General features: G+C 46.5%; 1 protein-coding gene across 2 annotated transcripts in view; it reads left to right on the plus strand.

Moving 5' to 3' along the window:
• The first annotated feature begins 1,497 nt into the window (after positions 1-1,497).
• Positions 1,498-27,930, plus strand: part of CDH3 (cadherin 3) — a 46,418-nt gene continuing 19,985 nt past the window's right edge. The window contains exons 1-3 of one of the 2 annotated variants that reach the window (XM_031024518.2): positions 1,498-1,633; positions 1,836-1,956; positions 27,118-27,203. In XM_031024518.2, the coding sequence (XP_030880378.1) occupies positions 1,580-1,633; positions 1,836-1,956; positions 27,118-27,203 (261 nt within the window). In that variant the 5' untranslated portion in view covers positions 1,498-1,579. Of the gene's footprint in view, positions 1,957-27,117; positions 27,204-27,930 lie in introns of both variants that reach the window. The other variant, XM_081807408.1, reaches the window with a different exon arrangement.

Here is a 27,930-nt window from a genome sequence, read left to right on the forward strand (position 1 = left end):
TGTCAGCCTGGGTTCTCAGGGCAGCTAGGGAAAGTGGAGAGGTCTCAGGGAACACGACATTGGGAAAGCTCAGCTTGGTGAGGAGAGGGTATGCAGGGTGGAGGGACTGAGTCTCAGGACAGTTTCTGTGTCCAGGGCCCACTGTGTGTCATGAAAAAGAAAGCACTTCAGGTCTAAAGTAGAGGGACGAGGGGCACTTGGGTGGCTCAGTAGTTAAGAGTCTGCCTTCGGCTCAGGTCATGATCCTAGGGTCCTGGAATCGAGTCCCACACTGGGCTCCCTGCTCAGCTGGGAGCCTGCTTCTCCCTCTTCCTCTGCAGCTCCCCCTGCTTGTGCTGTCAAATAAATAAAATCTTAAAAAAATAAAATAAAGTAGAGGGACGAATCTGTCTTTTAAGAAGAGGGGGGGTGGTAGGAGAGCTGCTTATGTGGGAGGTTCGCTGGACGGCCGCTTGCCCAGTTTTCAGTTAGATTATATTCAGTACGGGGCACCTGGGTGGCTCAGTCATTAAGCGTCTGCCTTGGGCTCAGATCATGATCCCAGGGTCCTGGGATCGAGCCCCGCATTGGGCTCCCTGCTCCGCAGGAAGCCTGCTTCTCCCTCTCCCACTCCCCCTGCTTGTGTTCCCTCTCTCGCTGTGTCTTTCTCTGTCAAATAAATAAAATCTTTAAAAAAAATTGTATTCAGTATTTCAGACCAATAAAAACAGCTGCGTTTTTAAAAATGTCTTTTTTAAGTCTTTATTTATATTTTACGTAAAGTTGAGAAAATCATTTGTGTTTAATGGGGGAGGGAGGGTCCCAGGAGATGATGGGGCTAATAAAAAGCCCGTCTACTCGCCCCCTTTGGCGCCACGACAGCCTCTGAACTCTGGGGCCTTCTCTCCTAGGCTCCATTTGTTGGGCTGTACAATGGAAGTAATGAGTCTTCCGCAAGTTGCAGCAGAGTCTGAAGCGCGGCCTCTCTGCACCTCACTGCCAGTTTTCAACCTTACTCCTGTGTCCTCAGCGGGCTGGCATGGGGGGAGGTGGAGAAAGAGGCAGGGGGCAGCCTCCGCTGTAGCCGACACACCCGGCCTCCATCAAAGCTTTGGATAACAGAGTGCCTCGGGACAGTATGAATGGGGCGCCTCTGTTTCCAGTCGGGTTCAGATGCGTCTCCACTTTTTTCCCACTGTAGCCGCAAGGCACAAAAACATTTTTCTTCGAGTGCTGCGGAGACTGAGAAGCGGGGTGATTTTTTGTTTTGTTTTTTCCCTCGAACCCAGAATCTGTGAGACAGAGCCTGGGTCCCTGCGGGTAGCAGCTCCGGAAAAGCCCCGTGGGCATTTCGGAATTGCGGCAATAAAACGAACACAGGCGTATATCGTGGGCGTCTCCACGAGGCAAGCGGCGGCCCCACCTGCAAGGGGGCGGGACCTGCGGCGCCGGACCAATCAGCACCCACCTGCGCTCACCTGGCCCCCCCCCCCCACCTCCCGCTAGCTCCCGCGGGCCGCGGCGCTCAAAGGGACCGGGAAAGCTTAGCGAAGCACTGGCCCGCGGAGGCTGCAGCTTCTTCGTCCTTCATTCTCCAGCTATGGAGCTCCCTAATGGGCTTCTCGCATCCCTCCTCCTCGTTCTCCTCCTTCAGGTACTCCACTGCCTCGCCCTTGCCCCGGCCGGGGCGGTCCAGCTGGGCGGGTCCGCACGCGGCGGTGGCGTCGAGGAGAAAGAGTTGCCGGGCTCCTTGGGGCCAAGGTGGCCCGGCAGAGCCCCGTGAGGAATATCGGGCGGGGTACGCAGAACCGGGCACGCCTGTGACCCAGCTTCCCCCTTTTCCCCTCTTCCCTCAGGCGCAGGTTTGCTGGCTGCCTTGCGTGGCCTCCGAGCCGTGCCGGGCGGGCTTCGGGAAAGCTGAAGTGGCGTTGGAGGCGGGAGGCGCGGAGCTGGAGTTGGGCCGGGCGCAGAGGAAAGGTAAGACCTTCCCGGTGGAACCGCGGGGCCGGGGGTCGCACGTGGGCCGCTCCAGTAGTCCGCGCGAGGGGTGCCCAGGCTGGGGCGGGGGAAAATCTGGCGCCGCTAGCTCCGCCTCGGGTATGGAGAAGGCGCCGAAAGCATCTCGGGGGCTAGCGTGGGGGTGGATGGCGGACAGAGAAGGATGGAGAGCACAGCGCCCTCTGACCTCCTAACTCCTCCTCGCCCTGCTGCGGCGGCTTACCTAGACCTCCGTCGGGGTGCGGGGCGGCTGAGTTCCTCACCCAGCCCGGACGTGGGAAGCTCTCCCCCACTGGCCCCAGCAAAGGAATGCGTCGTCCACATTCTTCCCCCAACCCCCGCGCAGGTGTGGGGATGAGCCGTGCCCCGGGCAGCCCCCTTCGCCCCTCTCGGGCCCCCTTTGTGTACCATGCTTTGTGTCTCCGACAGACAGACCAGGTCTGTTTCTCTTCTTCGCGTTCCCCTCCCCCGCCCCCCTTCTTCCCCCGCAGTTGGAATGCACTCTTAACCCTGCCCTTCCCGGAGGGCCTGCGCCCCTGCAGCCTGCGTGGAAACTGGGTCTGGCACACCTGGGCTGGGGCCATCACGCAGTGGGACACCCCTGCCCCCCCATCTTGGGATTGGAATGTTGGGGGAGTGGGGGGATCCCAAGCCGGAAGGTCTTGAGCTGAGGGCGCGGTGGATGGGAGATCAAAGCACATTTTTGATCACCCAATTTACTAGTCCACCCCCCACACACCCAAGTTCAAAAACTTGAGAGCGAGGGGTCACCTTGGTGCGGAGAACCAGTCTGTTATGAGACCCGGACAGCTGCGGGCTGATGGGGGCCTCTTTCCCTCCACCCAGGACAGGACAGTAGGGGTTTCTCCACCGATCAAACCCAAGTTCTTAAACAGAAGTGTAACCCAGGATTCTTGGGTGGGGGTTCCAGAGGATCCCTAACCTGTGAAATTGTTGAAGAACTTGTGTGTGCATTTTCCTGGGGAGGGGATTTGCAGCTTATGTGGCTTTCAGAACGATTAAGAACCTTTGCTACCTGGCATTTTTCTAATGCCTTCATCAGCATACTCCTTACCCCAGGTACAAATTACCAGCTTGAATGTAGAGGTGCCAATGCCTCTCCTTTGTTTCTCCAAAAGAGGACTGGGGTCTGGAGTCTGTGGGAGCCTTTTTTCCCCCCTTCTTTTCCCAAACAACCCTGCAGATTGACAAAACAATTAACACCCAGGCTAGGCCAGGCTCCTTAAACTCTTGGCTGCAGGGAGCCAAGCAGAGGCATTAAGAGGCCATGCCTCATAAACTTTAAATTCTTGCACATGGGTTTATTACTGACTGGCTAACAAACTGCAACTCAGCCAACCTGTAAAAATGTTAACTTGGGCAGGGCCCCAAATCCAATTCCGGCTCCCTGAGGAAGCTTTATTGCTAACCAGACCTCTGCCAAATCTGTACTCCTCCCCATCATTGTCAAGTTCTCTGACTACAATTTCATGGTTTTTGAGTGTTGACTGTGCCTTATCTTTCGTACCGAAGCAAGAAATATCAGATTAACTGTCACTTCACTAAGCTTGAGGTTGTTGGGAGGAAGCAGTGACCAGGTTTTCGATTTCATGGTCCGGTTGGCGAGTGTTTCTTGGTGACGTCAGGCAGTTTAAACCTTTGGAGAAAATTCTGCTTTTTTGGATGTCTGGTTTATGGTTGTGAAAATGGTGGGTTCATGCCAGGAGCACACCTGGGTTATAAAACAAAAGGTGGGTTAAGGTGCTTAGCTAACCTTAAGCCTCCCTGCAACATGACTGGTTCTAGAGTAGTTTTCTTGTGAAACAGGCTGCTGCCTTCTTTTTTAAGTAAAAGCAAGTTTCTGGGTCCAGTTGGCCCCAATAAATTGAGACACCCTAACAAAAAATACTGATATTTCTCTCCTTAGTTCTCAGCTGCTGACCTCTTTCTACCTCCCCACCTCCATCCCAGCTCTCTGTCCTCAGTGCACAGGATGGATCCAGCCATGTTGAAACGGTTATCCTGAGGGTACATACAAACTCTCAAGTTTGGCCAAGCAGACAAGTTTTCTTATTGCTAAGGAACAATTGCCCCTGTTGTTCGCCCCTGGGTTATGAATATCACAGGTGTCTATGAAGTTGAGCTCAAAGAAATTATCTGATATAATTAATACCTTGTTAGCGTGTGCACTTTACTCTTCAAAGCACTTCCACAACTCTGAGCTTGTTTTGTCCCCCTGACACAGGCTGGTAAGGTAACTATTAAACAGCTTGAGCTCTTAATCTGAGAGTTGGTACTTCAGAAACCCTGTAACCCAGCCTTGCTGGAGGTTTCAAAGGTGGAGACACAGAAACGGCTAAATGGATTCCATTTGCTAGGCTGAACAGCTCAGGAGCTTAGCTTCCTTGAGGGTCACAAATATGACTTTTACCTTTAAGTTTAGTCCCAGACCTGATACTTCACAGGATGCCCAGAAGGTATTTGCATGAATCATGACAATCTTGTGAAGGTCTACCTGTTTTACACAGGAAACCTGAGTGGTTGTGGCTTCACCAGAGGCATTACTACTGGGACCAGTTGGGACTTGAATGGAAGGTTGTGACTCCTAAGTTCCGTGGCATTTTTTACTACCACAAAGGGGGAGGTGGAGGAAAGGAAGTGGAGTGTTGGAGCACCAAATCCCACAGACACCCATAACAACCCCTGTCCTAAGAGCAATTAGTCATTTGTTGATTCTTATCATAAGGTTTTCCAGAAACATTCCTGTAGGGAAACTGGCTTAGATACAGTCTCTCGGTGTCCTAGTGATGGGGCTTGGGTCAAGTAACCCTGGGCTTGGGTCAGCCAAGGGCAAGAGGTTAATCTGGAGGGAGGCAGAGCTGGAATGTTCCCCACCCCACCTCAGCCCCACAGTCTGGGGGGCTGCCTTCAAGTGTGGTCTGGAAGCAAAGACCAAGAAGAGGTGGGAGGAAGGAATTTGCATGATATTAGTACAGTGATTAAAAGTGATTGACCTAACGTAGTCATACATCCTTAATGGTGGGCAGTTGAGAGAAGCAGCTTAATTACAGTAAAAGAAATCCAGTACTTCATTATGGCCCCTCACCAGGTTCAACTCACCCTTAGTCAGTGTTTAAGTAAGGTTAAAGCTAACCCACATTAGCTTTAGTAGGAAACTTCAAAGTTCAGTAGTGAATCTGACTGAGCATGGATTAACTTCAAGATGATTTTGCCTATTTCAACTTCTGTAAAAATTGCCTTTTGTTTTGGAGCCTCCATTCTGGGCCATGCCCTCTATTTATATTTTATTCTTTCAGTAAACATATACTTTTAGCATCTGCATGTGTCAGGCAGTGTTCTAGAACTGCAGGTAAAGCAATGGATACAACCAAGTTCCTGCCCTTGGGGAGCTTATAGTCTAATATTTTTTCTGTTTATGATCACCTTGCAAAGCAGGTGGTGGTAACTGTCCTTTGCTGTAAAAGGGGTGAGCAACTTGGTGTGAGTCACTGGGGCAGTCAGCAGTGAGGCCAGGATTTTCTTTTTTTAAATTTTATTTATTTTTTAAAGTAATCTCTACACCCAACATGGGGCTCGAACTCGACCTCAAGATCAAGAGTCATATGCTCTACTGACTGAGGCTCCCAGTTACCCGAAGGCCAGGATTTTAAATCCAGGGGGATTCCTCAGTGCCTAGGAAATCTGCCTGAGTAATGAATATTTGGGAACTGGGGCTTCGAGCCTGGCTGGCTGCCTTCCTGCCTCAGCAGCAGATTAGGGTTGGTTTCTGAAGCCTATTGCATATCACCATTAGCTTGTGCCTGGGGAGCAGGTCCCAAACCTCTAGTCTCCCCACCTCCTCACATGGCAGTCTGTTCCTAGGTTACCCAGTGCAGGGTGCCCTCACCTCCCTGCTGAGGGTGAGGAAGGCATTGCTTATGATGAGCAGTGAGTTTCTAGGGCTGGAAACTACAGCTCTGCACAGCATTTGGAGGATGATGAGGGAGAGGAGGGCCTCCCCTGCCCAAATCAGTTGAGGCTTTAGTTCTGAGGCTGAACTGAGGCTGAACTGTCTCCATTCAGAGAACCACTGTTAATGAAGAATAACATACATGGAGGAAATTGTCCAAATGATAAGTATACAGCTCAGTGATTGTCACAGATTTGAAACACCCACGTACCTGTACCTAGATCAAGAAACAGCATTACCAGGGTGCCTATTTGGCTCAGTCGGTTAAGCATCTGACTCTAGATCTCCGCTTAGGTCTTGATCTCAGGGTCATGAGTTCAAGCCCCACGTTGGGCTCCACGCTGGGTGTAGAGCCTACTTAAAAAAAGAAAGAGCATTACCAGTGCCTCAGATGCCCCTTCCTTCCCATTCTCTATCCTCCCCACCAAGAAAAACACTATCTTGACTTCTAATACCATAGATTAATTTGCCCATATTTGAATTTTATGTAGAAGAATCATATAAAATATCCTCCTGGGTCATTGTACCTTGTGAGATTCTTCCATAGTTCTGGAAGTACTTGTAGGGGATTATCAGTGTCCTATAGCATTCCATTATGTGATGATTGATGCTTCTACTGTTGATAGGTATTTGAGGAGTTTCATTTTGATTTGGCAAATCAAAATGGATGAAGTCTTGGTGTACATTATCTGTTAGGTACATACCTGGGAGCATAACTGCTGGGTTAACTGAGGATTACCTGAGGATCTCAGTACTATGCTGTGTCCTGAGAAGTCAGCTTTTCTCAGTCTTGAAGTAGCCGAGTCTCTTCTGGATTCTGCCATCCCCCTCCTCCAACAGTGTCCTCACCAGACCCATCCCTTCTGGGGATTCTTGATTTTCACTTGGCAAGTCTTTATTTTGTCTTTGGTCACATCCTTTGTGTTGGGGGAGAAATCCTTCCCTTTAATTGTCCTTAAGCCAGTGCTTGTTATTTACCCCCCAAATAGAAAGGGAATCTGGAAATGGACCTGAATTTCTTAGGTGAGGTCGTCTTCCTGGGTGATTTTTATTCTGGACAGTGTATGAGTGGGGAGCAGCCTCCTCAAATGGACAAGGTGGTCAAGTCCAGCTCCTCCCTCATTATGGAGGCAATGAGGTATCTGAGACCCAAGGACAAGTTGACTGGTCATTTGGCCGACAAATGTCTGAGTACCTACTGGGTGTTAGATGTTCAGAAATGACAAAGACTCATATCTCATTAATGCCAGTGAACTCCCCAATTAGAGGACGAAGCAGATCAGCCGCCAGGCAATTTTAATTATGAATCTGACATTCAGCAGATACTGAGCACCTACCAAGTGTCAGATACTATTGTTCTAAGTGCTACGGTTATGTTAGTGAGCAAAACATGCCCAAAACCCAGGCTTCATGGGCCATTTACCTGCTAGTGGAAGAAGACAGACAAAATAAGTTAGTGTAGTATATATAGCACATGTATTATATATAATAACTATATATACAGTATAATATATATTATGTTTTATATATATAAAATATATAACGTGTATATATAAATATGATCAAGCAGGAGGTAGGGGAGAAAAAAATATGGAGGCACATAGGAAGGGCTGCTGATATGTTCTCAGGGGACCTGAAGGAAGTCATGTCCAAGCTGAAGGTTGGAGAAGAATTATGCAAGGGAGTTGGGGCAGGAGAGGTAGCAGGGAGTGTCCCTGGCAAGGGCACAGTATGGGGGCCAGGAACTTAAATATATTTACTCTGGCTGGACCATGGAGTGTAAGGTGGGAAGAGGCAAAAGGAGAAGTAGGCAGGGTCCAGTCCAGCTTGAAATTTGTCCCACTCCACCCCCACCCCCGCCCCCCATCAGAGAGGCAGTAAGGTATTTGGGAAAGGCAGATGTGGCTGAAGTCCTAGTTAGGCCCTCCTGGAGGCCAGCGTCTCTGAAGTCTCCCCTGGAACCAGGACCCTGGGCCCCACCTCCAGCCTCCCTTCTTGCCTCCCCTTCCCCACTTTCCCCAGATCCAAGAATGTTTTAAGTCTCAAATTGCCCCCCTCATTTCATTTAGTTACCAGTCATTGCCAGGCAGCAGGGCTACCCATCAAGGAAGGGCTTCCAAACAAAAAAGCAACCTAAATACCATTTACTGAGAGCTTACTGAGTTCTAGAGACTACATTATGTACTTTATGTAATAAGCCCTTTTAATCCCCTTATACCCGTGGGTGGGGTGGGGGGTGTTGAATTGGCTTCATTTAACTGGATAGGAAACCTAGGCTTGTAACTTTGTAACCTATCCAAGGTCGCCCAGCTAGTAAATTGTGGAATTAGGATTTGAACCCAGGTTGGTCTCCCTAAGTGTGGGATACTAACCACACTCCTAAGTGTGCCAGAGGGGAAGAGGTTGTGTGTCCTTCTGGTCGCAGCCAAGCTAGAGGAAGATTGGAAATAGTTAACTTCTGACCCAAGGGCTTTGAATTCCTGTTCCTTCCACAGGCCTCTGTTAATCACCAGGAGCGGGAGTTGGGGGGAGGGGGCATTTCTATCCAGGACCCCTGGCCTCCTCTTTAGGATGTGGGGGGATAGGGCTAGTTCAGATACCAGGCCTGATAGCACTCTCACTCAGAGTTCTCAGCAGAGAATCTGCTTCTGGCTGATTATCTTCTACCTCTCCTCATCCCCACCCCCACCTTCCTGCTCCACTCCCTGCCCCCCTCAAGGACTCCCCCACCTTGCTCTGAGTGGAGGAGCTTGATACACTCTGCCTCTCTCCCCTTGCCCCAGCGAAATCTGGGCATCCTTCCGATTCTGGGTCACTAGAGTTTCAGTGGCCTGCAAGTTCGTCAAGCTAACAGAATCCCCTCCAGGCTATGGTAGCCATGATCCTGCTGAACTTCCGGGGTGTTGGGATGCTCCTGCTGTTTTAGTAAACCAAAATGCCTTATCCTGGAAAGAGAGAGCACACAGACACCTTCCTTTTTCCCCCATACCCCATCTTTGAACTCACAACTCTGACTCTTTTGCTGTCTGACATCTGAGGAGAGGGCCTCAGAGCCAAGGCCCCATAGCCAGGAGGTGGGCGAGTTGGTGGCTCCTTCCCCCTCATGAGAGCCTCCGAGGCTCCACAGAACCCCAGGGAGGGGAGGTCTGTTCTCCACTGGACCCCAAGACTTGATCTCAAGGGCTGGATGGGGAGATGGGGCCAAGGAGGCACAATCCCAGGCTTTCCTTTTCCCTCTCAGTCTCAGAACCCCAATTTTTGCTAAAGAGCACATAAGATTAGTTCAGTGTTACAGCTCTCTTACCAAGAAACCTTAAACCCGTGTTGAAGGCTAAAGGTCGGTTGACCTGGCCCAGAGTTCTGATCTCAGGGTCTCCCATCAGCTTGAGGAAGTCTTTGCTCCCCTGGCATTCACTTTGTACAAGAGTGCATATGTATTTTTCTGAGACAATTCCTCCCCCTAATTTGGGAAACCCTAGCATATCCCTGTCTCCCCAAACCGCGCCCCCCTTCCCCAGCTCAGGTACATTCAGTTTTTCAGGGTCTTGTCAAACCCAACGGTGGGCACAGGCCTGATGGTGGACATCTGGGCAGGGGAAAATGGGGTTCTCAGCCTGGTTTCTCAACCCAACCTATGTGGCCTGAGAAGTTACTCTGCTCCCAGCTCCTCAGCCTTGAGGCTCTAAGTGTCATGTGTGTGCGACATGCCTTCATGTCCCTGGAGCTATGAGGAGGTGGACTGCTGGCTGGTCGCTAACAGGGCAGGACTGGAGCGTTCTGCTCCTCTGCTGAGTGTCTTGCTTAAAGGCTGGCTACCTTCTCACAGCGAGTCCCATCTTGTCGTAGCTTCAGGCCGAGAGAAAAGACAGCTACTTGTGGGCTCCTCACACACAAGCCAGAACAAGATGCCAGGCCCACACCCTGCCCTCTTCTTGTGGAGTCTGCCTCAGCTGGGGCTTCCCACCAGGGCTGCTTGACCTGCAATTTTCTTGTCTTTTATGGTCTTTTTCCGCTTCCAGAATGCTCCTGCATTCCCCATCGGGGACTCAACCACACTCCAACTGGTTTACCGGTCTTTATCCCCTGAGTCAGTAGTTTGCAAGCTTGGCTGAGTATCAGACTTGCCTAGGGAGCTTTTCATTTTTATCACATCCCTCTCCATATGTACTACTGGTATTGTTTATGTGGGGTTGGGCTGGTTGGTTGGAATTTTACATTAATCCATGAATATATGTTCACTGTAAAACACCATGTTTTTCAATAAAATATGTAACACTTAGTATGTGACAGGTACGGCTCTTACCATTTTAGATGTATTAGCATGTTTAATCACCATAACACCCCTTCCCCATTTTACAGATAAGGAAACTGAGACCAGAGGGGTTAAGTAACTTGCCCAAGATCACACAACTGATAAATTGCAGTTTGGATTCAAGTCTAAGCAGTCCAAGCTTTAACCACTGCACTCCACTGCCTCTCAATAGAAGCAAATCAGAAATAAACACAGGAAAGTTCTCTTCCTCAGTTCTCCTGCCTAAGGATAAGCACATCCAGTGGTTTAATGTGAATCTTTGTGGACCTTTTTCTTTACAAGAAACTTATATGTGCATTAAGGAATTTTTAAAACAAGAATTGGACTATATCAAGCATATAAACATTATAACTTGCTTTTTTAACTTACTGAATCACAGGCATCTTTCTCCATATTGTTAAATACACATCTTGTTTTTAACAAGTCCATAGTCTTCTATGTGGTGGATATACCATGATTTATTTAGCTAAACCCTTGTTTTTATCTTTTACAGATGTGGAAGTGGGGAGGAGTTAAAAAAAGTTGTAAAGTGTTTGGATTTTCAGAAACCTATCAGAGATCACCTTATTAGGAAAGACTGCTGTAGAAGGATGATCACATGAATTGTTCATCGTAACCCCATTCACATAAATTAAGCTTTTCTGTTCGAATAATACCTTAAAAACGACAGGCTTTTTGCAGTAAACTTAATAAGGTTACTATGCCATTTAAAAACCATTAGTTTCGGGGCGCCTCGGTGGCTCAGTCAGATAAGCGCCAGACTCTTGGTTTCGGCTCTTGTCATGATCTCAGGGTCGTGAATACGAGCCCCATGTGGATTCCTGGCTCTGCGGGGAATCTGTTTCTCACCTCTTCCTCTCCCTCTCTCTCAAATAAATAATATTAAAAATAATTTTAAAACTGGGGCGCCTGTGTGGCTCAGTCATTAAGCATCTGCCTTCAGCTCAGGTCATGGTCTCAGGGTCCTGGGTTCGAGCCCCCATCGGGCTCCCTGATCCGCGGGAAGCCTGCTTCTCCCTCTCCCACTCCCCCTGCTTGTGTTCCTTCTCTTGCTGTGTCTCTCTCTGTCAAATAAATAAATCTTTAAATAATAATAATAAACCATTAATTTTAACACTAACCATTGTTTGATGACTTAATTATCTGAATGTTTCAGAAGTATTTGAAGTCATCAAAGCTTTAAAAAATGTAAACTGCTTAACTCAGAAGTAAACTGTAAAATCTCAGCACTTGCATTATTTTCCTTGGGTGTTGAGAGTTTGAAAATGAGACATTCAGTCAAAGCAAAAATGAAGTTTTTCTCATTTTTCTTTAGATGTCAAAATCTAGTTAGCAAGCATTTTGCTGAAGAAAAGTTGATTTCCATTCTTTTTTTTTTTTAAGATTTTATTTATTCATTCAAGACACAGAGAGAGAGAGAGAGCATGAGCAGGGGGAGAGGCAGAGGGAGAAGCAGGCTCCCTGCCGAGCCAGGAGCCGGACATGGGGCTCAATCCTAGGACCCAGGGACCACGACCCAAGCCGAAGGCAGACGCTTAACCATCTGAGCCACCCAGGCGCCCCTCCATTCTTTTTTTTTTTTTTTTAAAGATTTTATTTATTTTTTAACAGAGAGAGAGACAGCAAGAGATGGAACACAAGCAGGGAGAGTGGGAGAGGGAGAAGCAGGCTTCCCGCTGAGCAGGGAGCCCAATGTGGGACTCTATCCCAGAACTCTGGGATTATGACCTGAGCTGAAGGCAGACACTTGACTGAGCCACACAGGCGTCCCGGTTTCCATTCCTAAAGAGGATATTCATTTATGATCTTATTTTCTCCCAAGAGGTGCTTATGGGCTTTTTCTTAATCCCAAATATTGTTGTAATAAAGTCTTGTAGAGGGCAGTTGCATGATTTAGAAGATGCGTTCTTGAAAACCTCAAATAATTCATAACTCCCATGATTGAAGACTTATGTTCTCATGTGAATATATGTGAAGTGTATGTGTGTGGGGTAGGGAAGCTGATGGGGGGGGGGCGTGCTTACAATTCACTAGTCTCTCCAGTTGTGAAATTATGTGACTTTACATTATTTAATTTGGGAGATTTGCATTTCTTCAAACTTTGCATACAAAGTGCGACTTGAATATTTATGGCACCATTTCAAATTTCTACCATTGAAATTTGCATAAAATATAACTGTTATAATGTGTAGAGTGCCTGAGCCGGAGTTCAGAGTGCCTGGGTTAAATCTATTTGTCTATTTAACTAGCTGTGGAAACTTGGGTAAGTTGCTTAACGTCTATGCCTCAGTTTCCTTATCTGTAAACTAGGGATAATTATGAGGATCTGATAAGGCTCTAGTATGGATTTAATGAAATAGTATATAGAAAAGCATTTAGTAAATAAATGTTTAGGTGTTAGCGGTGGTAAAGTAGCAGTATTGTTAAAACTGTAATAGTTTGTATACATATTTCTTTTTTTTTTTTTTTTTTTAAGATTTTATTTATTTATTTGAGAGAGAGAGAATGAGAGAGAGCACATGAGAGAGGGGAGGGTCAGAGGGAGAAGCAGACTCCCTGCCGAGCAGGGAGCCCGATGCGGGACTCGATCCAGGGACTCCAGGATCATGACCTGAGCCGAAGGCAGTCGCTTAACCAACTGAGCCACCCAGGCGCCCTGTATACATATTTCTTTAGAATGCATTCCTAGAAGCAAAACTGCTGGCTCAAAGGACTTTCATAGTTTGCTCAACATTATCGAACACCTACTTTGTATCAGGCACTGGGCTAAGTGTTGAGATACAGTGATAAGCAAATTCTAACATAGTCTTTGCCTTTGGGCATTAATGAGAGTAGTAAGGGAGATAGACAATTAGATAATAACAAGTAAACATATAATCACAGTTGTAATGAATTATATGGCAGAAAGTTACTTAGAGCTTCCCTGAGAAAGTAACTTGCTTTGGGATCTGAAAGATGTTAGGAGTTAACTGGGTAAACTGGAGTGGGAGTGTAGAGAGACACTGTTCTAGACGTGGGGGGAGCAGCGTGTGCAAAAGTCCTGTGTTAAGGGGGGTTATGCTGCATTTAAGAAGAGCACTAATGTGGCTAGACAGTGGAGACAGGGAATTGAGCACATTAAAGATTTTGTTTTTTATCCTAAGAACAATGGCACACCATGGGGCGCCTGGGTGGCTCAGTCGTTAAGCGCCTGCCTTCGGCTCAGGTCATGATCTCAGGGTCCTGGGATCGAGCCCCGCATCAGGCTCCCTGCTCGGCTGGAAGCCTGCTTCTCCCTCTCCCACTCCCCCTGCTTGTGTTCCCTCTTTTGCGGTCTCTCTCTCTCTGTGTCAAATTAAAAAAAAAAAAAAAAATCTAAAAAAAAGAACAGTGGCACACCATTGATGAGTTTCAAACAAGAAAGTGATCTCATTTCATTTTCTCAAATGTATGATCTGTTGCATTTTAAGATCCTTTTTTTTTTTAAATGGAGATTTTTGCACTCACTGAAGCTAAATATGATGTGGTATGTACTAAAGCAGTGTGGGTAGAGATGAAGAGGTATGAATGGTCATCGAAGATGATGATGCTAGCTAACCACATGCCAGGCACTGTGCAAAGTATTACCTCCTTTAATTGAGTTAGATATTATTAACATCATTCCATTTTATAGGTGAGGAAACAAACTTGCCCAAAGTCGGTGATGGAGCCAAAATTTGAGCCCAGGTACTCTAGACCCAGACTCTGAGCTGCTTCTGGCACCCAGGTTTTGGGTTTGAGTAGCTGACACATGATATGTCATTCTCTGGGAGACCCATGAAAAAGGACGATATTTGGGCTAAGAGTAAAGATCATGGATTTATCATGGATTTGCTTTTTGACATGCTGATTTCAAGATACCTTTAAAATATCCAGGGGGAGGGGCACCTGGGTGGCTCATTCAGTTAAGCCTCGGCCTTCTGCTCAGGTCATGATCCCAGGGTCCTGGGATCGAGACGCATGTTGGGCTCCCTCCTAAGCGGGAAGCCTGCTTCTCCCTCTCCCTCTGTCTGCAGCTCCCTCTGCTTGTGCTCTCTCTGTGTCAAATAAATAAATAAATCTTAAAAAAAAAAAAAAAAATCCAGGGGGAAATACTGCATAAACAAATATAACAGATATATGTGGTGGTGTTCAAAGGAAGGATCTGGTCATTTGAAATCTTGATAACGTCTTTTGAAGTACCCTCAAAAAGCCATTCCAATTTAACTACTTTGGAGAAATAAATGAGACAGGAACTTCTAGAAACCAATAAACTGCCTCCCTGAGATCACCTCCAGAAACTGATTCAGAAGTGATGGGTGGGCTGGACATAGGGAATCTGGATTTTTTTTTTTTTAAAATTCTCCAGGTGAATCATTCAGCTGTGTTTGGGAACCAGTGCTTTTACCCACCAGACCCTTAATTGCTATCCCAGATATCCCAGGGTGATCACCAGGATCTCTGTTCTGGTATGGTCTTGGAGGGTGGGAATGAGTAAGCCAGGCAGCACACCTCATGCTGAACTTTGAGTCAGCCCTATTCCAAACTCCCAGAGTGCTGTGGAGTACAGCCCAGCTTGGGTTTTTCTCTGAGGATTACAAGGGAGGATCTTGCTCCCAAGGGTAAGGAGGAGCCTGAGTAACACAGTCTTTGCAAAGAGTTTTCAACAGAGAGGCAAAAAGAAATTCCCCGGAAAAAATAGCTTTCTCCTCAACGACATGGGGTTATGTAACTTTTCTAGTAAAGGGGGAGGGAGATCATAACTGATAGCAACTGATATCTGACAGCAAATCAAATACATGATTAACTACGGAAAAACTGGAAGATAAGCAAAATAGAAGCCCACCATCCCTAAAGGACCTCTGTCGTTTCAAATGAACTTCAGGGCCATTTCCCTAAGCAACTGTTCGTCGACGTCTGATCTGAGGGGCAGGGCGGGAGTTGCACAGCTCGCCCTCCAGTCCTGCTCGCCTAACAATCCCGCTTTGTCTTCTCCTTGGGTGGCTAGAAGGGCTCCATGCTGAGGGCCCCTAAAGCCCCGCGGGCCCCCTCTGCTGGAAGATCCAGGTCCAGGGTGAGCCGGGCTTTGAGGTGGGGAGCCATCTGGCAGGTATAGCGACACTGCCAGGGTCAGGCTGTCGTCCCGGAGCTGGTTGTCTGTGTAAAGCCCCTGCTGCGGCCGCTTTAGAATGCTTTCCACCACGCGCTTCAGCTCCAGCACAGTGCTTCACTCCTCGGCAGGCCGGAAAAAGGTGATCTCGTGGCGATGAATCATCACGAACACTTCCATGGCAGTGAGTCCGCTAGCTTTGCCCGCAGCTTTTGGAAAAGAGAGTCTGGGTCCTGTGAGGACAGCTGTGGAGCCGCCTGAAGCGCTTTATCTCCCAGCAAGGCACTAACGGCCTTCGGGGTCAATGAACCCCTTGGCTCCCCAGCATGCCTTGTGGACTCTGCGTGCCGCACCCGACCCCTCCCCCTAGTCCCAGCATCCTTCGCGCCCACTCCCTCACCCTGTTGAGCGCCTTAGACTAGGTCCTGCTCACTGTCCACCATCTTGGCTTTCGTTTTCTTCTAGGATCGTTGTTTCTAGGGAAAGCTAGGCCACCTTCCTGGTGCAAGGGCTGAGCCCCATTCTCTGCCTGTCTTTGTCTTTTCAACCCTCCTCCCCCTGCTCTCTTTTACAAGTATAATAATATTTTACGTTTTGTCTATAAATGACAGTTTTGTGGGGCTCCTGGCTGGCTCAGTCAGAAGAGCATGCAACTCAATCTTGGGCTGTGACTTCAGCCCCTTGTTGGGTGTAGAGATTACTAAAGATAAATAAACTTTTATAAATAAATGGATTTTTTATGACCTGGCTTTTTTTTTTTTTTAAGATTTTTTTTTTTATTTATTTATTTGAGACAGAATGAGAGACAGAGAGCATGAGAGGGGGGAGGGTCAGAGGGAGAAGCAGACTCCCCGCCGAGCAGGGAGCCCGATGCGGGACTCGATCCCGGGACTCCAGGATCATGACCTGAGCCGAAGGCAGTCGCTTAACCAACTGAGCCACCCAGGCGCCCGTGGCTTTTTTTTTTTTTTTCCTCCTCAGCAGAGCAGGGTTTTCCCTTGATAGGTTTTCTTTCTCTTTGTCTTTTTTTTTTTTTTTTAAGTGTTTATTCATCTCAGTAATCTCTACACACAACGTGGAGCTAAGACTCAGGACCTTGAGATCAAGAGTTGCATGCTCTTCTGACTGAGCTAGCCAGGTGCCCCTATAGGTTTTGTTTTATGATATTTAATGCTGTAGATGAGACATTTGAGTGACAGTAGCACACATAATTCTGTTGAAAGTTAAGTTGTTGTGACTGACTTATTTTTTTTTAGTTTCAGCAATAGTTATGAATATATCCTTCCTGTTACAGTTTTGTCCTGTCTGGGAAGATTTTTCTGGCACAATTCCTGGGTCAAAGGGCTTGTTTAAGGCTTCTTGATTATCAGAAAGGTGCCAATTTACACTCCCCCAACCCCTAAGAGTACATAGCAGCACCTGTTTCCAAAGTATTCCACAACACTCATTCTTTTAATTTGTATTTTAGTGAACTATTTTCCTATTATATAGTTTTACTCAGGAAAATGCCAGAATCTTTTAAGGTAGTTCTGCATGCTTATCCCATGCAACTTGTTATCCCCGCCCCTTAACAGAGGCAGTGATAGTTATGAGCACACATTTGTTTGCTTTATGAACTAGATTTATCCCTAAGCCGGGCCAGAATGGAGACTTGATTATCTCTCTTGCATCCCCCACAAGCTTCCTTTTGGCCACAATACTTTAAAACTGATAATGCTCTTCTAGTTTTTTTTTTTTAAGATTTTATTTATTTGACAGAGAAACAGCGGGAGAGGGAACACAAACGGAGTGGTAGAGGGAGAAGCAGGCTTCCTGCTGAGCAGGGAGCCCAATGCAGGGCTCGATCCCAGGACCCTGGGATCATGACCTGAGCCGAAGGCAGACGCTTAATGACTGAGCCACCCAGGTACCCCTTCCCTTCTAGTTTAAATGCCCAAAGATCAGCAGAGACACTGGCCAAGACTGATCACTTGTAGAACATTTTATTCCCAGAGAGATGGGTGGTTTTATTTTGTCAGAACATCCAGTAAAGTTGCACATTGAGACTATATAGCACCTCCATGTCATGGCTGAGAAGACAAGCTCCTGACCTTCAAGGGTGTTCCCCTGGCAGTTGGGAGGTGTCTAGGCAATTCTGACCTTAAGAGCAGGACTGGAATGAGTTCTCAGCCCAGTATCCATCAGTTCTTAGTCTACTTAAAAAGCTTTCTTTTTTTCAATAGCTCTTGTACCCCGGGGACTTAACTCTTCTCACCGAACTTTTATACTGGTGCCAGTTCAGGATCTGAGGACAGGCTTGGCAGGATGGTGTTGAGAGAGAGGAGCTTTGAGCACAGGCCAGGGACTCCTGATTCCACTGGATGTCTTTCTATGTAGTGCAGATACACAGAGCTCTGATATTATTTCTCTAGAAGCAATCTCAAGTTACTAACTCCCTTCCCCAACAATATTCTAGGAATTGTGTCCTTAGGCTCAGTGCCGAAAGCTATTAATTTATATTATAGAAATACCTAACTCTGCATCAGTTTCATTGGCTTTGTGATTCCCAATCTCTTGAATCTAAGGCAGTTAAATGATTTTAAGGTCCCAGGTGGGTGCGGAAGAACTATGTTTAGGTGTCTTTTTCAGTCTTAAGATCTGAACTGTTGCCCCGTGTGCTCATCAGTGCTCACCAGCTTGCCCCAAAAAAGTTTGACACAAGCCCATTCATGCCCCCATGACTTGGCCAGGATGTGTGGCCTTGTGGAGCTAGGCTACAGTCAGGAATGGGAATCAGCTTACTTCACTAGCTGTTAGAATGTGGGGTAGAAGGGGATGAGTGATGATGACACCTGGTTCAGATCAATTTCATTTAGAAACCAGTAATACAAGCCAGTGGTGCCAGGAAACATCTAGGAGGAAGTTGTAATGATCTGCCCCAGGGCTTACCATTTGCCAGCCTCTCTGTGACTCATGGCTTGCAGAAAAAACTGCTCATGTTCCTACAGGTGCCTCAGCAAGTTTTCCTGGGCAGTTTAACTTGTCATTGAGGTGGCCATCCTCTGCCTCCCCCAATAAACCATGGTGCACCCCCTGTAAAACAGTCCTTTACTAATGCAAACTGAGCCAGCTCCCTATTAGGCTCTTTGGTCCTATGTATCTCTTTCTTGCTTTGGTGCTTCATCCCTCAGGTAAAGCATTTGGCTGTAGCTAACCCCTTGCCCACTTTGAGAGATGGTTTCTCTTTGGTGTAGGGAGAGGCCCAGAGTTAGAATCAGAAACTTAATAAGCTGTGAGTAGGCTAGAGGTACCTTTCATTGAGGGCTTGCTGTGAGCTAGACATAGTGCCTAGTGCGTACAAGCTTTATCTTATTTAATCCTCCAAATAATCGTATGAGTTAAGTAGTATTTCCATTTTCAGATGAGGAAACAGTTTCCATATGCTCACACAATATGGATTTGAGCCCAGGTCTTTTAGACTTTAAATCTCATGCTCTTCATCATTTACCTGTCGTTAGGATTTGAAATCTGGTCCTACTATTTCCTACTTATGGGGCCTCATATACTTTACTTACTTCTCAGAAGCTGCTTCCTGAGGCACTTCAATTCCAGGCAGCCTCTTGTTTTCTGCATTGTCAGAATGGGGGCAGTAATATTCACCTTGCAGGTTATTTTCTAAGGAATTGGATAGGAAAACACTTAGCTGGGTGTCTCAGGCAGAGTGGGTTGAAGCTTGTTCCTGCCTGCCTGACTCATGCCCCTAGATTGTGCTCTGTATCCAACTGAACGCAGGTTAGAGCTGATGGGGCCAAGCCCTCTGATGCAACTGGAATATGCAGCCTGAGTAGGAGTCAGGTACACTTGGAGTGCATGACTATTGACTTCTGCTTGATTATTGGCACTGTCCTATCTAACAATAGATGGATAGCCAACTATAAATATTTGGAACCATATGATAATGGAAATGTGCCAGCAACAGGACACTGAAGTGTCCTGTGCATTTTGTGGGGTGGGGCAGATTTTGTAGAAAACGGGAGAGGGTTTCTGGGTTCCTGGCAGCTTTTAGAGTTTGGGGAATTAAGGCTTCTGATGGCGGGGGGGGGTCAGTCCATTAGCCTCTAGCTGTATAACCTGATAGGAGAGGATTGGAGAACTCGGTCTCTTGTTAAGGGAAACAACTAACAAACTTATCTGGCCACCCCTCTGCTAGCTGAAGACCTTCCCTTAGGAAGAAGACTGTTTTGAGAAAGGGAAACAGGACTGTTAATTTTTTTTAAAGATTTATTTATTTATTTTAGAGCACAAGTGGGAGGGGCAAAGGGAGAGGGAAAGAGACTCTCAAGCCGACTCCAAGCTGAACGCGGAGCCCCATGCGGGGTTCAGTGTCACAACCCTGAGATCACCACCTGAGCTGAAACCAAGAGCCAGACCCTTACCGACTCCACCACCCAGGTGCCCCGGCCTGTTAATTTTTTATCAGTATTTGAAGCTAATGCATTCATGCAGGTCAGAATTTAAAAAGGTATTCAGTAAAAAAAATCTCATCCCTGGGACACCTGGGTGGCTCACTCGGTTAAGCGTCTGCCTTCAGCTCAGGTCATGATCCCAGGGTCCTGGGATTGAGTCCCGCATTGGGCTCCTTGCTCAATGGGGAGTCTGCTTCTCCCTCTGCCTGTCACTCCCCCTGCTTGTGCTCTCTCTCTCTCACAATAAATTAATTAAAACAAAAAAAAATCTCATCCCTGTTCCCCTGTAAGCCTAGTTTTTTGGGTCACCTTCCAGAGGTTTGTTTTTTTTTTTTAAGATTTTGTTTATTTGACAGACAGGGGACACAAGCAGGGGGAGTGGGAGAGGGAGAAGCAGGCTTCCCAGTGAGCAGGGAGCCTGATGTGGGGCTCGAACACAGGACCCCGGGACCATGACCTGAGCCAAAGGCAGACGCTTAACGACTGAGCCATCCAGGCGCCTCCAGAGGTATTTTTCAAATACAATTAAAAATACAAATGTTAGCATATTAACATAGACTATATTAATCTTTATCTCATTTAAATTAATTGTATGTCTTAGAGATCTTTCCATATCAATACATAGGAGCTTCCTCATCATTTCAGCTTTGTGTGTGTGGCTGCATAGTGTTCTCTTGTATAGATGGTGTCATAATACGAAGTTCATCTCTTATTGATAGACATTGGGATTGTCTGGGGCTTTGCTATTACAATCAATGCATCGTTGAATAGTTTAGTAGAAAAATGATTTTGGAAAAGAGGCAGTATCTTGTACAAATTTAAAGGTACTTGAGGATAGACACTTGTTCCCTGATGCATACCTAGTTTCTAGAAGAATGTTGGGCACTTAGGAAGCACTCAAGTAGCCCTTGAATCAACCACTATGTTGAGGAACCTGGCTTTAGAATCTGAATACCCTGGGTTCTTTCTCCACCTTACGCTCACTAGCTGTATGACCTTGGGCTATCCTCATCTCTGAACCTCAGCTTCCTGGTGTGTTTATAAGAGTCTGTGTAAGCTTCTGGGGTTCACAAATTTGTGGTTTGGGGTTTTATCTTATTTGATGTTCAAGATGGCTCTGTGAAGTCTAATTTCCATCTTCCATTTGAGAAAACCTAAATTCCTAATAATTGGTTCAATTTCTGCATCAGCATATTGATGTTTCTAACTAACAGCGTTGAGGGACCTTTGTATGCATCCTTAACACATCTTTAGGATATGCTGAGTCATCTAAGGAGTTTTAGGTATTCCCTTTAAGCTTTTCTTATTCTTACTACATCAAGGAGCAAGTGTGTTTGGTCCTACTACTCTTGAATTACTCTAATAGCATGCATCTCTCCTTTTAAACCAAGGGAAAGCAGGCCTCAGGCACAAAACTTGAGGAAACAATCGATTCTGAGACCCAGAGAATTCAAGTGCCTTACCCAGGATCACTAAGCAAGTTAATGTCAGTGCCTACAAGGGTCTTCTTGTTCATTAACTGCATCAAAGGCAGACCCTGACATGCATTCTATTCATTAGTCCTTTACTTATATTCTTTTTTTTTTTAAGATTTTTTATTGACAGAGACAGACACAGTGAGAGCAGGAACACAAGCAGGGGGAGTGGGAGAGGGAGAAGCAGGCTTCTCGCGGAGCAGAGAGCCCGATGCGGGGCTCGATCCCAGGACCCTGGGATCATGACCTGAGCTGAAGGCAGACGCTTAACGACTGAGCCACCCAGGCACCCCCTTTACTTATATTCTCATTTAATCCTCACATCAACCCTGTGAGAGTGGTACTGTTATTTTCCTGAAGTCTAGCGCTTTCCTCCAAATATCACAGTGCCTCACTGGGCATCTAAAACAGACTCTGCCATTTCAATAGATGGAGAAGGAGAACAGGTAATGGGAGGTGAGGGAGAGCTAAGAAAACAAACTCTTGGGTGTATCAGAGAGACAAAATAACCATAGTGTTTAAGACAAAGATTCAGGCCATGAAGGTCTGGGTACCATTTTCTAGCTCCTCTGTTTCCTAGCTATGTAGCTTCAGTGAATTCATTTAACCTGTTTCTTGCATTGTAGAAAATGAACTTTAAATCTACTTCATAGGGTGCTTGGTGAAGATTAAATAAGAAAGTATTTAAATGTCAGCTGTTGGGGCTCCTGGGTGGCTCAGTTGGTTAAGCGACTGCCTTCAGCTCAGGTCATGATCCTGGAGTCCCTGGATTGAGTCCCGCATCGGGCTCCCTGCTCTGCAGGGAGTCTGCTTCTCCCTCTGACCCTTCCCCCTCTCATGTGCTCTCTCTCATTCTCTCTCTCAAATAAATAAATAAAATCTTTAAAAAAAAAAAAAAATGTCAGCTGTTGGGATGCCTGGTTGGCTCAGTTGGTTAAGTGTCTGTCTTCAGCTCGGGTCATGATCCTGGGGTCCTGGGATCAAGTCCCACATTGGGCTCCCTGCTCAGCGGGGAGCCTGCTTCTCCCTCTGCCTGTCATTCCCCCTGCTTGTGCACTCTCTCTCTCTCTCTGACAAATAAATAAATAAATAAATAAATAAATAAATAAAATCTTTAAAAAAAAAAAGTCAGCTGTTAATAGGAATTCAGGAGGGGGGAAGAGATTCCTGACTCCTGAGAATGGTGCAGGTTGTATTAGTTTGCTAGGGCTTCTGTAACAAAGTAACCCAGACTCAGGGGCTTAAGCAACAAAAAGTAATGCATTAGCAGGTTTGATTTTGTTTGAGGCCTCTCTCCTTAGCTTGTAGATGGCTGTCTTCTCTCTTCCCTCTGTAACTGTGTCCAGATTCCCTCCTCTTATAAGGACACTAGTCATATTGGCTTGGGCCCCACCCCAATGACATCATTTTAACTTAGTCACCTCTTTTTTTTTTTTTTTTTAAGATTTTGTTTGTTTATTTGACAGAGAGAGGGAACACAAGCAGGAGGAGTGGGAGAGGGAGAAGCAGGCTTCCTGCCGAGCAGGGAGCCCGATGCGGGGCTCAATCCAGGACCTGGGATCATGACCTGAGCCGAAGGCAGACGCTTAACCACTGAGCAACCCAGGCACCACAACTTAGTAACCTCTTTAAAGCCTCTGTCTCCACGTACAGTCACATTTGGAGGTACTGGGGGTTAGGACTTCATATGAGTTTGGTGGGGAGAACGACACAATTCATATTAAGAGAAAAATCTGACAGAAAAATTTAAAAAAGAAATTGCTGGTAACCCCAGTCATTGGAAATTTTCATTTCCTTTTAGTCTTTTGAAATGTGCATAGTTGCATATATTACATAGGCCTTTCTACATTTTGCTAACTTTCTTTCACTTCATAGCATAAGAATTTTCCTAGATAACTTAAAAACTCTACTATAAATATCATTTTGCATAGTGGGATAAATAACCTATGGAGTAAGCGTTCCATAGATTATTTAACTGTTGCTCTATATTAAGGTGATTTAACCTTTGCCATATATCATTCCTGGTCCTTTTAGCCCTCGGGCAAAGCCACAATCCTCAGAAGATGGGTCTTTACAGCTGTGTACAGGATGCAAAGGGTCACCTTGCGAGTCTCGCTTGCCTCGACCCTTGCGAGTCTCGCTTGCCTCCAGGGCCCTCTGGAGTGGACTCAGGCCTAGATCCCTCCTTCCTCTCCTACTGGCCAAGCCTCCCTTCTTCCCCCTTCCATTCACTGACCCCTCTTTGCAAAGATGACCCATGTCTTAACTTGATTCACTTAGGTTAGTTGTGCCTGTTCTTGAACCTCATGTCGATGCGGTCATACCTAGGTCCTCTCTTACATCTAGCCTCCGTTATTCAGCAGTATGTTTGTAAGATTCATCCACATCATCATCTGTCCTTGTGGTTGATTTTTTTTTTTTTTTAAAGATTTTATTTATTCATTTGAGACAGAGAATGAGAGAGAGAGAGCACATGAGAGGGGGGAGGGTCAGAGGCAGAAGCAGGCTCCCTGCCGAGCAGGGAGCCCGATGCGGGACTCGATCCAGGGACTCCAGGATCATGACCTGAACCGAAGGCAGTCGCTTAACCAACTGAGCCACCCAGGCGCCCTGTCCTTGTGGTTGATTAATTTCATTATGTGAATATACCATGGTGTTTCTGTCCGTTCTGCCTTGATGGACCTTTGGGCTGTTTCCAGTTTTTCACTATTAGAAACAGTGCTGCTGTGAACACTAAAACATATGCCTTCAGGTGAGTGTGTGTGTGTGTTTGGTCTCTACCGCAAAGTGGAATTGCTGGGTCTCGGGGAATGTGTATATTTAGCTTTGGTAAATACTACCCAACAGTTTTCTAAAATGACTGTTCTGTTTTACACTCCCACATCAGACTTCTGCTGTTTTTTCTTATTGCGATAAAAGATGCATAACATAAAGTTGACCATTTTAACCATTTTAAAGTAAATAAATCAGTGGTGTTAAAGCACATTCACAGTGTTGTGCAACCAGCATCATAATCCATCTCCAGGACTTTTTCATCATCCTGAACAGAAGCTCTGTACCCATTGGACAGTTAACTCCACATTTGCCCCTCTCTTCAGCCCCTGGTAACCTCTAGTCTACCTTCCCTCTCTCTCTCTTTTTTTTTAAAGATTTTATTTATTTATTTGACACACAGAGACACACAGAGAGAGAGGGAACACAGGCAGGGGAGTGGGAGAGGGAGAAGCAGGCTTCCTGCTGAGCAGAGAGCCCAACGTGGGGCCTGATCCCAGGACTCTGGGATCATGACCTGAGCTGAAGGCAGACACTTAACAACTGAGCCAACCAGGCGCCCCTAGTCTACCTTCTCAACTCTTCTAGGTACCTCATATATGCGGAATCCTACAGTATTTGTCCTTTTGTGACTGGCTTATTTCACTTACCATGATGTTTGCAAGGTTCGTCCATATTGTAGCATGTGTCCGAATGGTATTACTTTTGCAAGCTGAATAGTGTTCTGTTGCATGGATATACCTCATTTTGCTTATCCGTTGATCTCTTGATGACCTTGGGTTGTTGGCACCTTTCAGCTACTGTGAAGAATGATACTATGGAAATTAGTGTGTATGGGTATCTGTTTGTGTTCCTGCTTTCAGTTCTTTGGAGTATACATCTGGAAATAGAGCTGCTGGATCATACAGCAGTGCTATGTTTACCTTTTGAGGAGCCACCAAACTGTTTGACACGGCAGCCGCACCATTTTGCCTTCCCAATGCCAGAGGGTTCCAGTTTCTTCCCATCTGGCCAGCACTTGTTATCCCCCCACCCTTTTAAAAACAGTTTTCCTAGTGGCTGTGAAGTGGTATCACATTGTGCTTTTGATTTGCATTTCCCTAATAGCTCATTGGTTCTGAGCATCTTTTCATAGGCTTATTGGCCATTTGTGTATCTTCTTTGGACAAATGTCTTTTCAGGTCCTTTGTTTTTTGATGTTGAATTTTAGGAGTTGTTTTTATATTCTGGATATTTATCATTTAGAATTCTACTTTTGTGTAGGGGTGCCTGGATGGCTCAGTTGTTAAGTGTCCAACTCTTGGTTTTGACTCAGGTCATGATCTCAGGGTTGTGAGTTCAAGCCTTGCATTGGGCTCCACGCTGGGCATGGAGCCTACTTTAAAAAAAAATAGAACTCTACTTTTTAATATTATACTCATATGCTGTTTGAATACTTTGTCATGTTCACATTACTTTTGTAGTTAAAAAAAAAAACTCATCTGTTGGGACGCCTGGCTGGCTCAGTCGGTAGAGCACGCGACCCTTGGTCTTAGGGTTGTGAATTTGAGCCCCACGTTGGGTGTAAAGGTTACTTAAAAATAAAATCTTAAAAAAAAAAAGTCATCTGTTATTCTTCCTTATTTGGAGGAAGGATTTTTTTTTTTTTTTAAGATTTTTATTTATTGGGGCGCCTGGGTGGCTCAGTCGTTAAGCATCTGCCTTCAGCTCAGGTTGTAATCCCAGGGTCTTGGGATCGAGTCCCACATCGGGCTCCCTGCTCCGTGAGAAGCCTGCTTCTCCCTCTTCCACTCCCCCTGCTTGTGTTCCCTCTCTGGCTGTCTTTCTCTCTGTCAAATAAATAAAATCTTAAAAAAAAAAATTTATTTATTTGAGAGAGAGAGCATGAGAGGGGGGAGGGTCAGACTCCCTGTTGAGCAGAGAGCCTGACGCGGGACTCAGTCCTGGGACTCCAGGATCATGACCTGAGTCAAAGGCAGTTGCTTAACCAACTGAGTCACCCAGGTGCCCAGGATTTTGTTTTTTTTTTTAAGTAATCTCTGCACCCAACATGGGGCTCAAACTCACAACCCTGAGATCAGGAGTTGCATGCTCTGCCGACTGAGGCAGCCAGGTGCCCCAAGGAAGAACTTTTTTAAACAATCATCATCATAGAGGAGGAAAGGAGTGGCGGCAACAGGGGGAGAAAATAAACCAATTATCATCATCTGAGACTAAAGGACAATTTTTCAAAAAAGGACAGTTGGGAGGCCTCACGCTGGCATTTCTGTGGCACAGCCCTGTCCCTGTGAGCCTTGTCCTGCTGCAGCCTACTGGTGTCTTGGCCAGCATCAGGGAACCACGGGGCCAGAGCATGGTGCTGAGGGACCCAGGTGTGCCCTCAGGTGGCCTCTTTTCATGCTTTGGCCACAAGGAAGAGTGGGTAACAACACTCTCTAGTGAATACCTTGGAGTCAGGCTGATGTGGCTTCTGAACCTCAGTTTTCTTATCTTTGAAAAGAAGCTAATACCTACCTTGGTGGTTAAGGTAGTTGTAGGGATGAAATGGGCCCAGTCTTTGGCTTGGTGAATGGTAGTTAGCACCTCAGAGTGCTTATTTAAAGGTTGGCTAAGCAGGGGGGGATCCAGAGGGAGCATGATAAACTGAAACAGCTAGAGGTTGTCAAGAATGATTTGTGTGGGTAACCAGGTAGCAGGATGCCTATTGCATGTAGGTAGACTCATGGTCTTCTGAAATGCTGAAAATCTTCTGCCTCCAGCTATGACCTTGGGTTTACCTCGTGTCTCATGAGGCCATCTGGGGCTGATGGGCTGAATGCCTATGATCTTGATTCTTTGGTGTCATAAACAAAGAAAGGGGCTTGGCCCACAAACCACAAAGTTGGAAGCCCCATCTGAAATTCGTATTTACTTGATAACGATGGAGACCAAAACCAGGTCTCCTTCTGGCTTGGAACAGTCCTTGATCTAGTCAGAGGGCTGTTGTCAGGTGTTGCTTCCCCAGAGTAGCCTCCAGAAGTCCCCTCCTTCCTAATATTCTCTTTCTTCCTTCCCCACAGTGATTTGCATAGACTGCTCCGAGCAAGAGTCAGCCCTGCTTAGCACTGATGGTGATTTCACTGTGCTGAATGATAGAACAGTCCAGGTAAAACACCACGATGTTCTCCATGCATACCCAGCTTGCTGCGGGCCCTCAGTTGCCTATGGCTTACAACCTCCCACTAGGGGCGCCAGAGAGTCAGGCTCTTGGGGCAAAGAATTGCCCTGTGAGCCACGGCCCAGTGCCGTTTGCCCCTGGGATTCCCTTTCCCACCTCTCTTTCCTTCTTTTCCTTCTTGGGCTAAACCCCAAGGGAAGGTGATTCCAACACTGGGCTGCCAATCCCATGAGCCTCTGGGAAGATAGACCTGAGGAACTCAGCCACATTTCTTTCTTAGAATTTGTTGAAGAGCTAATGTATCCACATGGTTCAAAAATTTAAAAATATTGGGGTGCCTGGGTGGCTCAGTCTTTAAGCGTCTGCCTTCGGCTCAGGTCATGATCCCAGGGTCCTGGGATCGAGCCCTGCATCGGGCTCCCTGCTCCACGGGAAGCCTGCTTCTCCCTCTCCCACTCCCCCTGCTTGTGTTCCCTCTCTCGCTGTGTCTCTCTCTGTCAAATAAATAAAATCTTTAAAAAAAAAAAATTTTTTTTTAAATATTAAAAAGTTACACAATGAATAACCTCCCTTTGTTTCTATGCATCTATCTAATGCCCTGTCCAAGACACAGATAACCGGGTACCTGGGTGGCTCAGTTGGTTAAGTGACTGCCTTCAGCTCAGGTCATGATCCTGGAGTCCTGGGATCGAGTCCCACGTCGGGCTCCCTACTC

The sequence above is a fragment of the Leptonychotes weddellii genome, chromosome 16 (assembly GCF_054177405.1).
Source record: "Leptonychotes weddellii isolate Sample4059 chromosome 16, ASM5417740v2, whole genome shotgun sequence".
NCBI classification, from domain to species: Eukaryota; Metazoa; Chordata; class Mammalia; order Carnivora; family Phocidae; genus Leptonychotes; species Leptonychotes weddellii.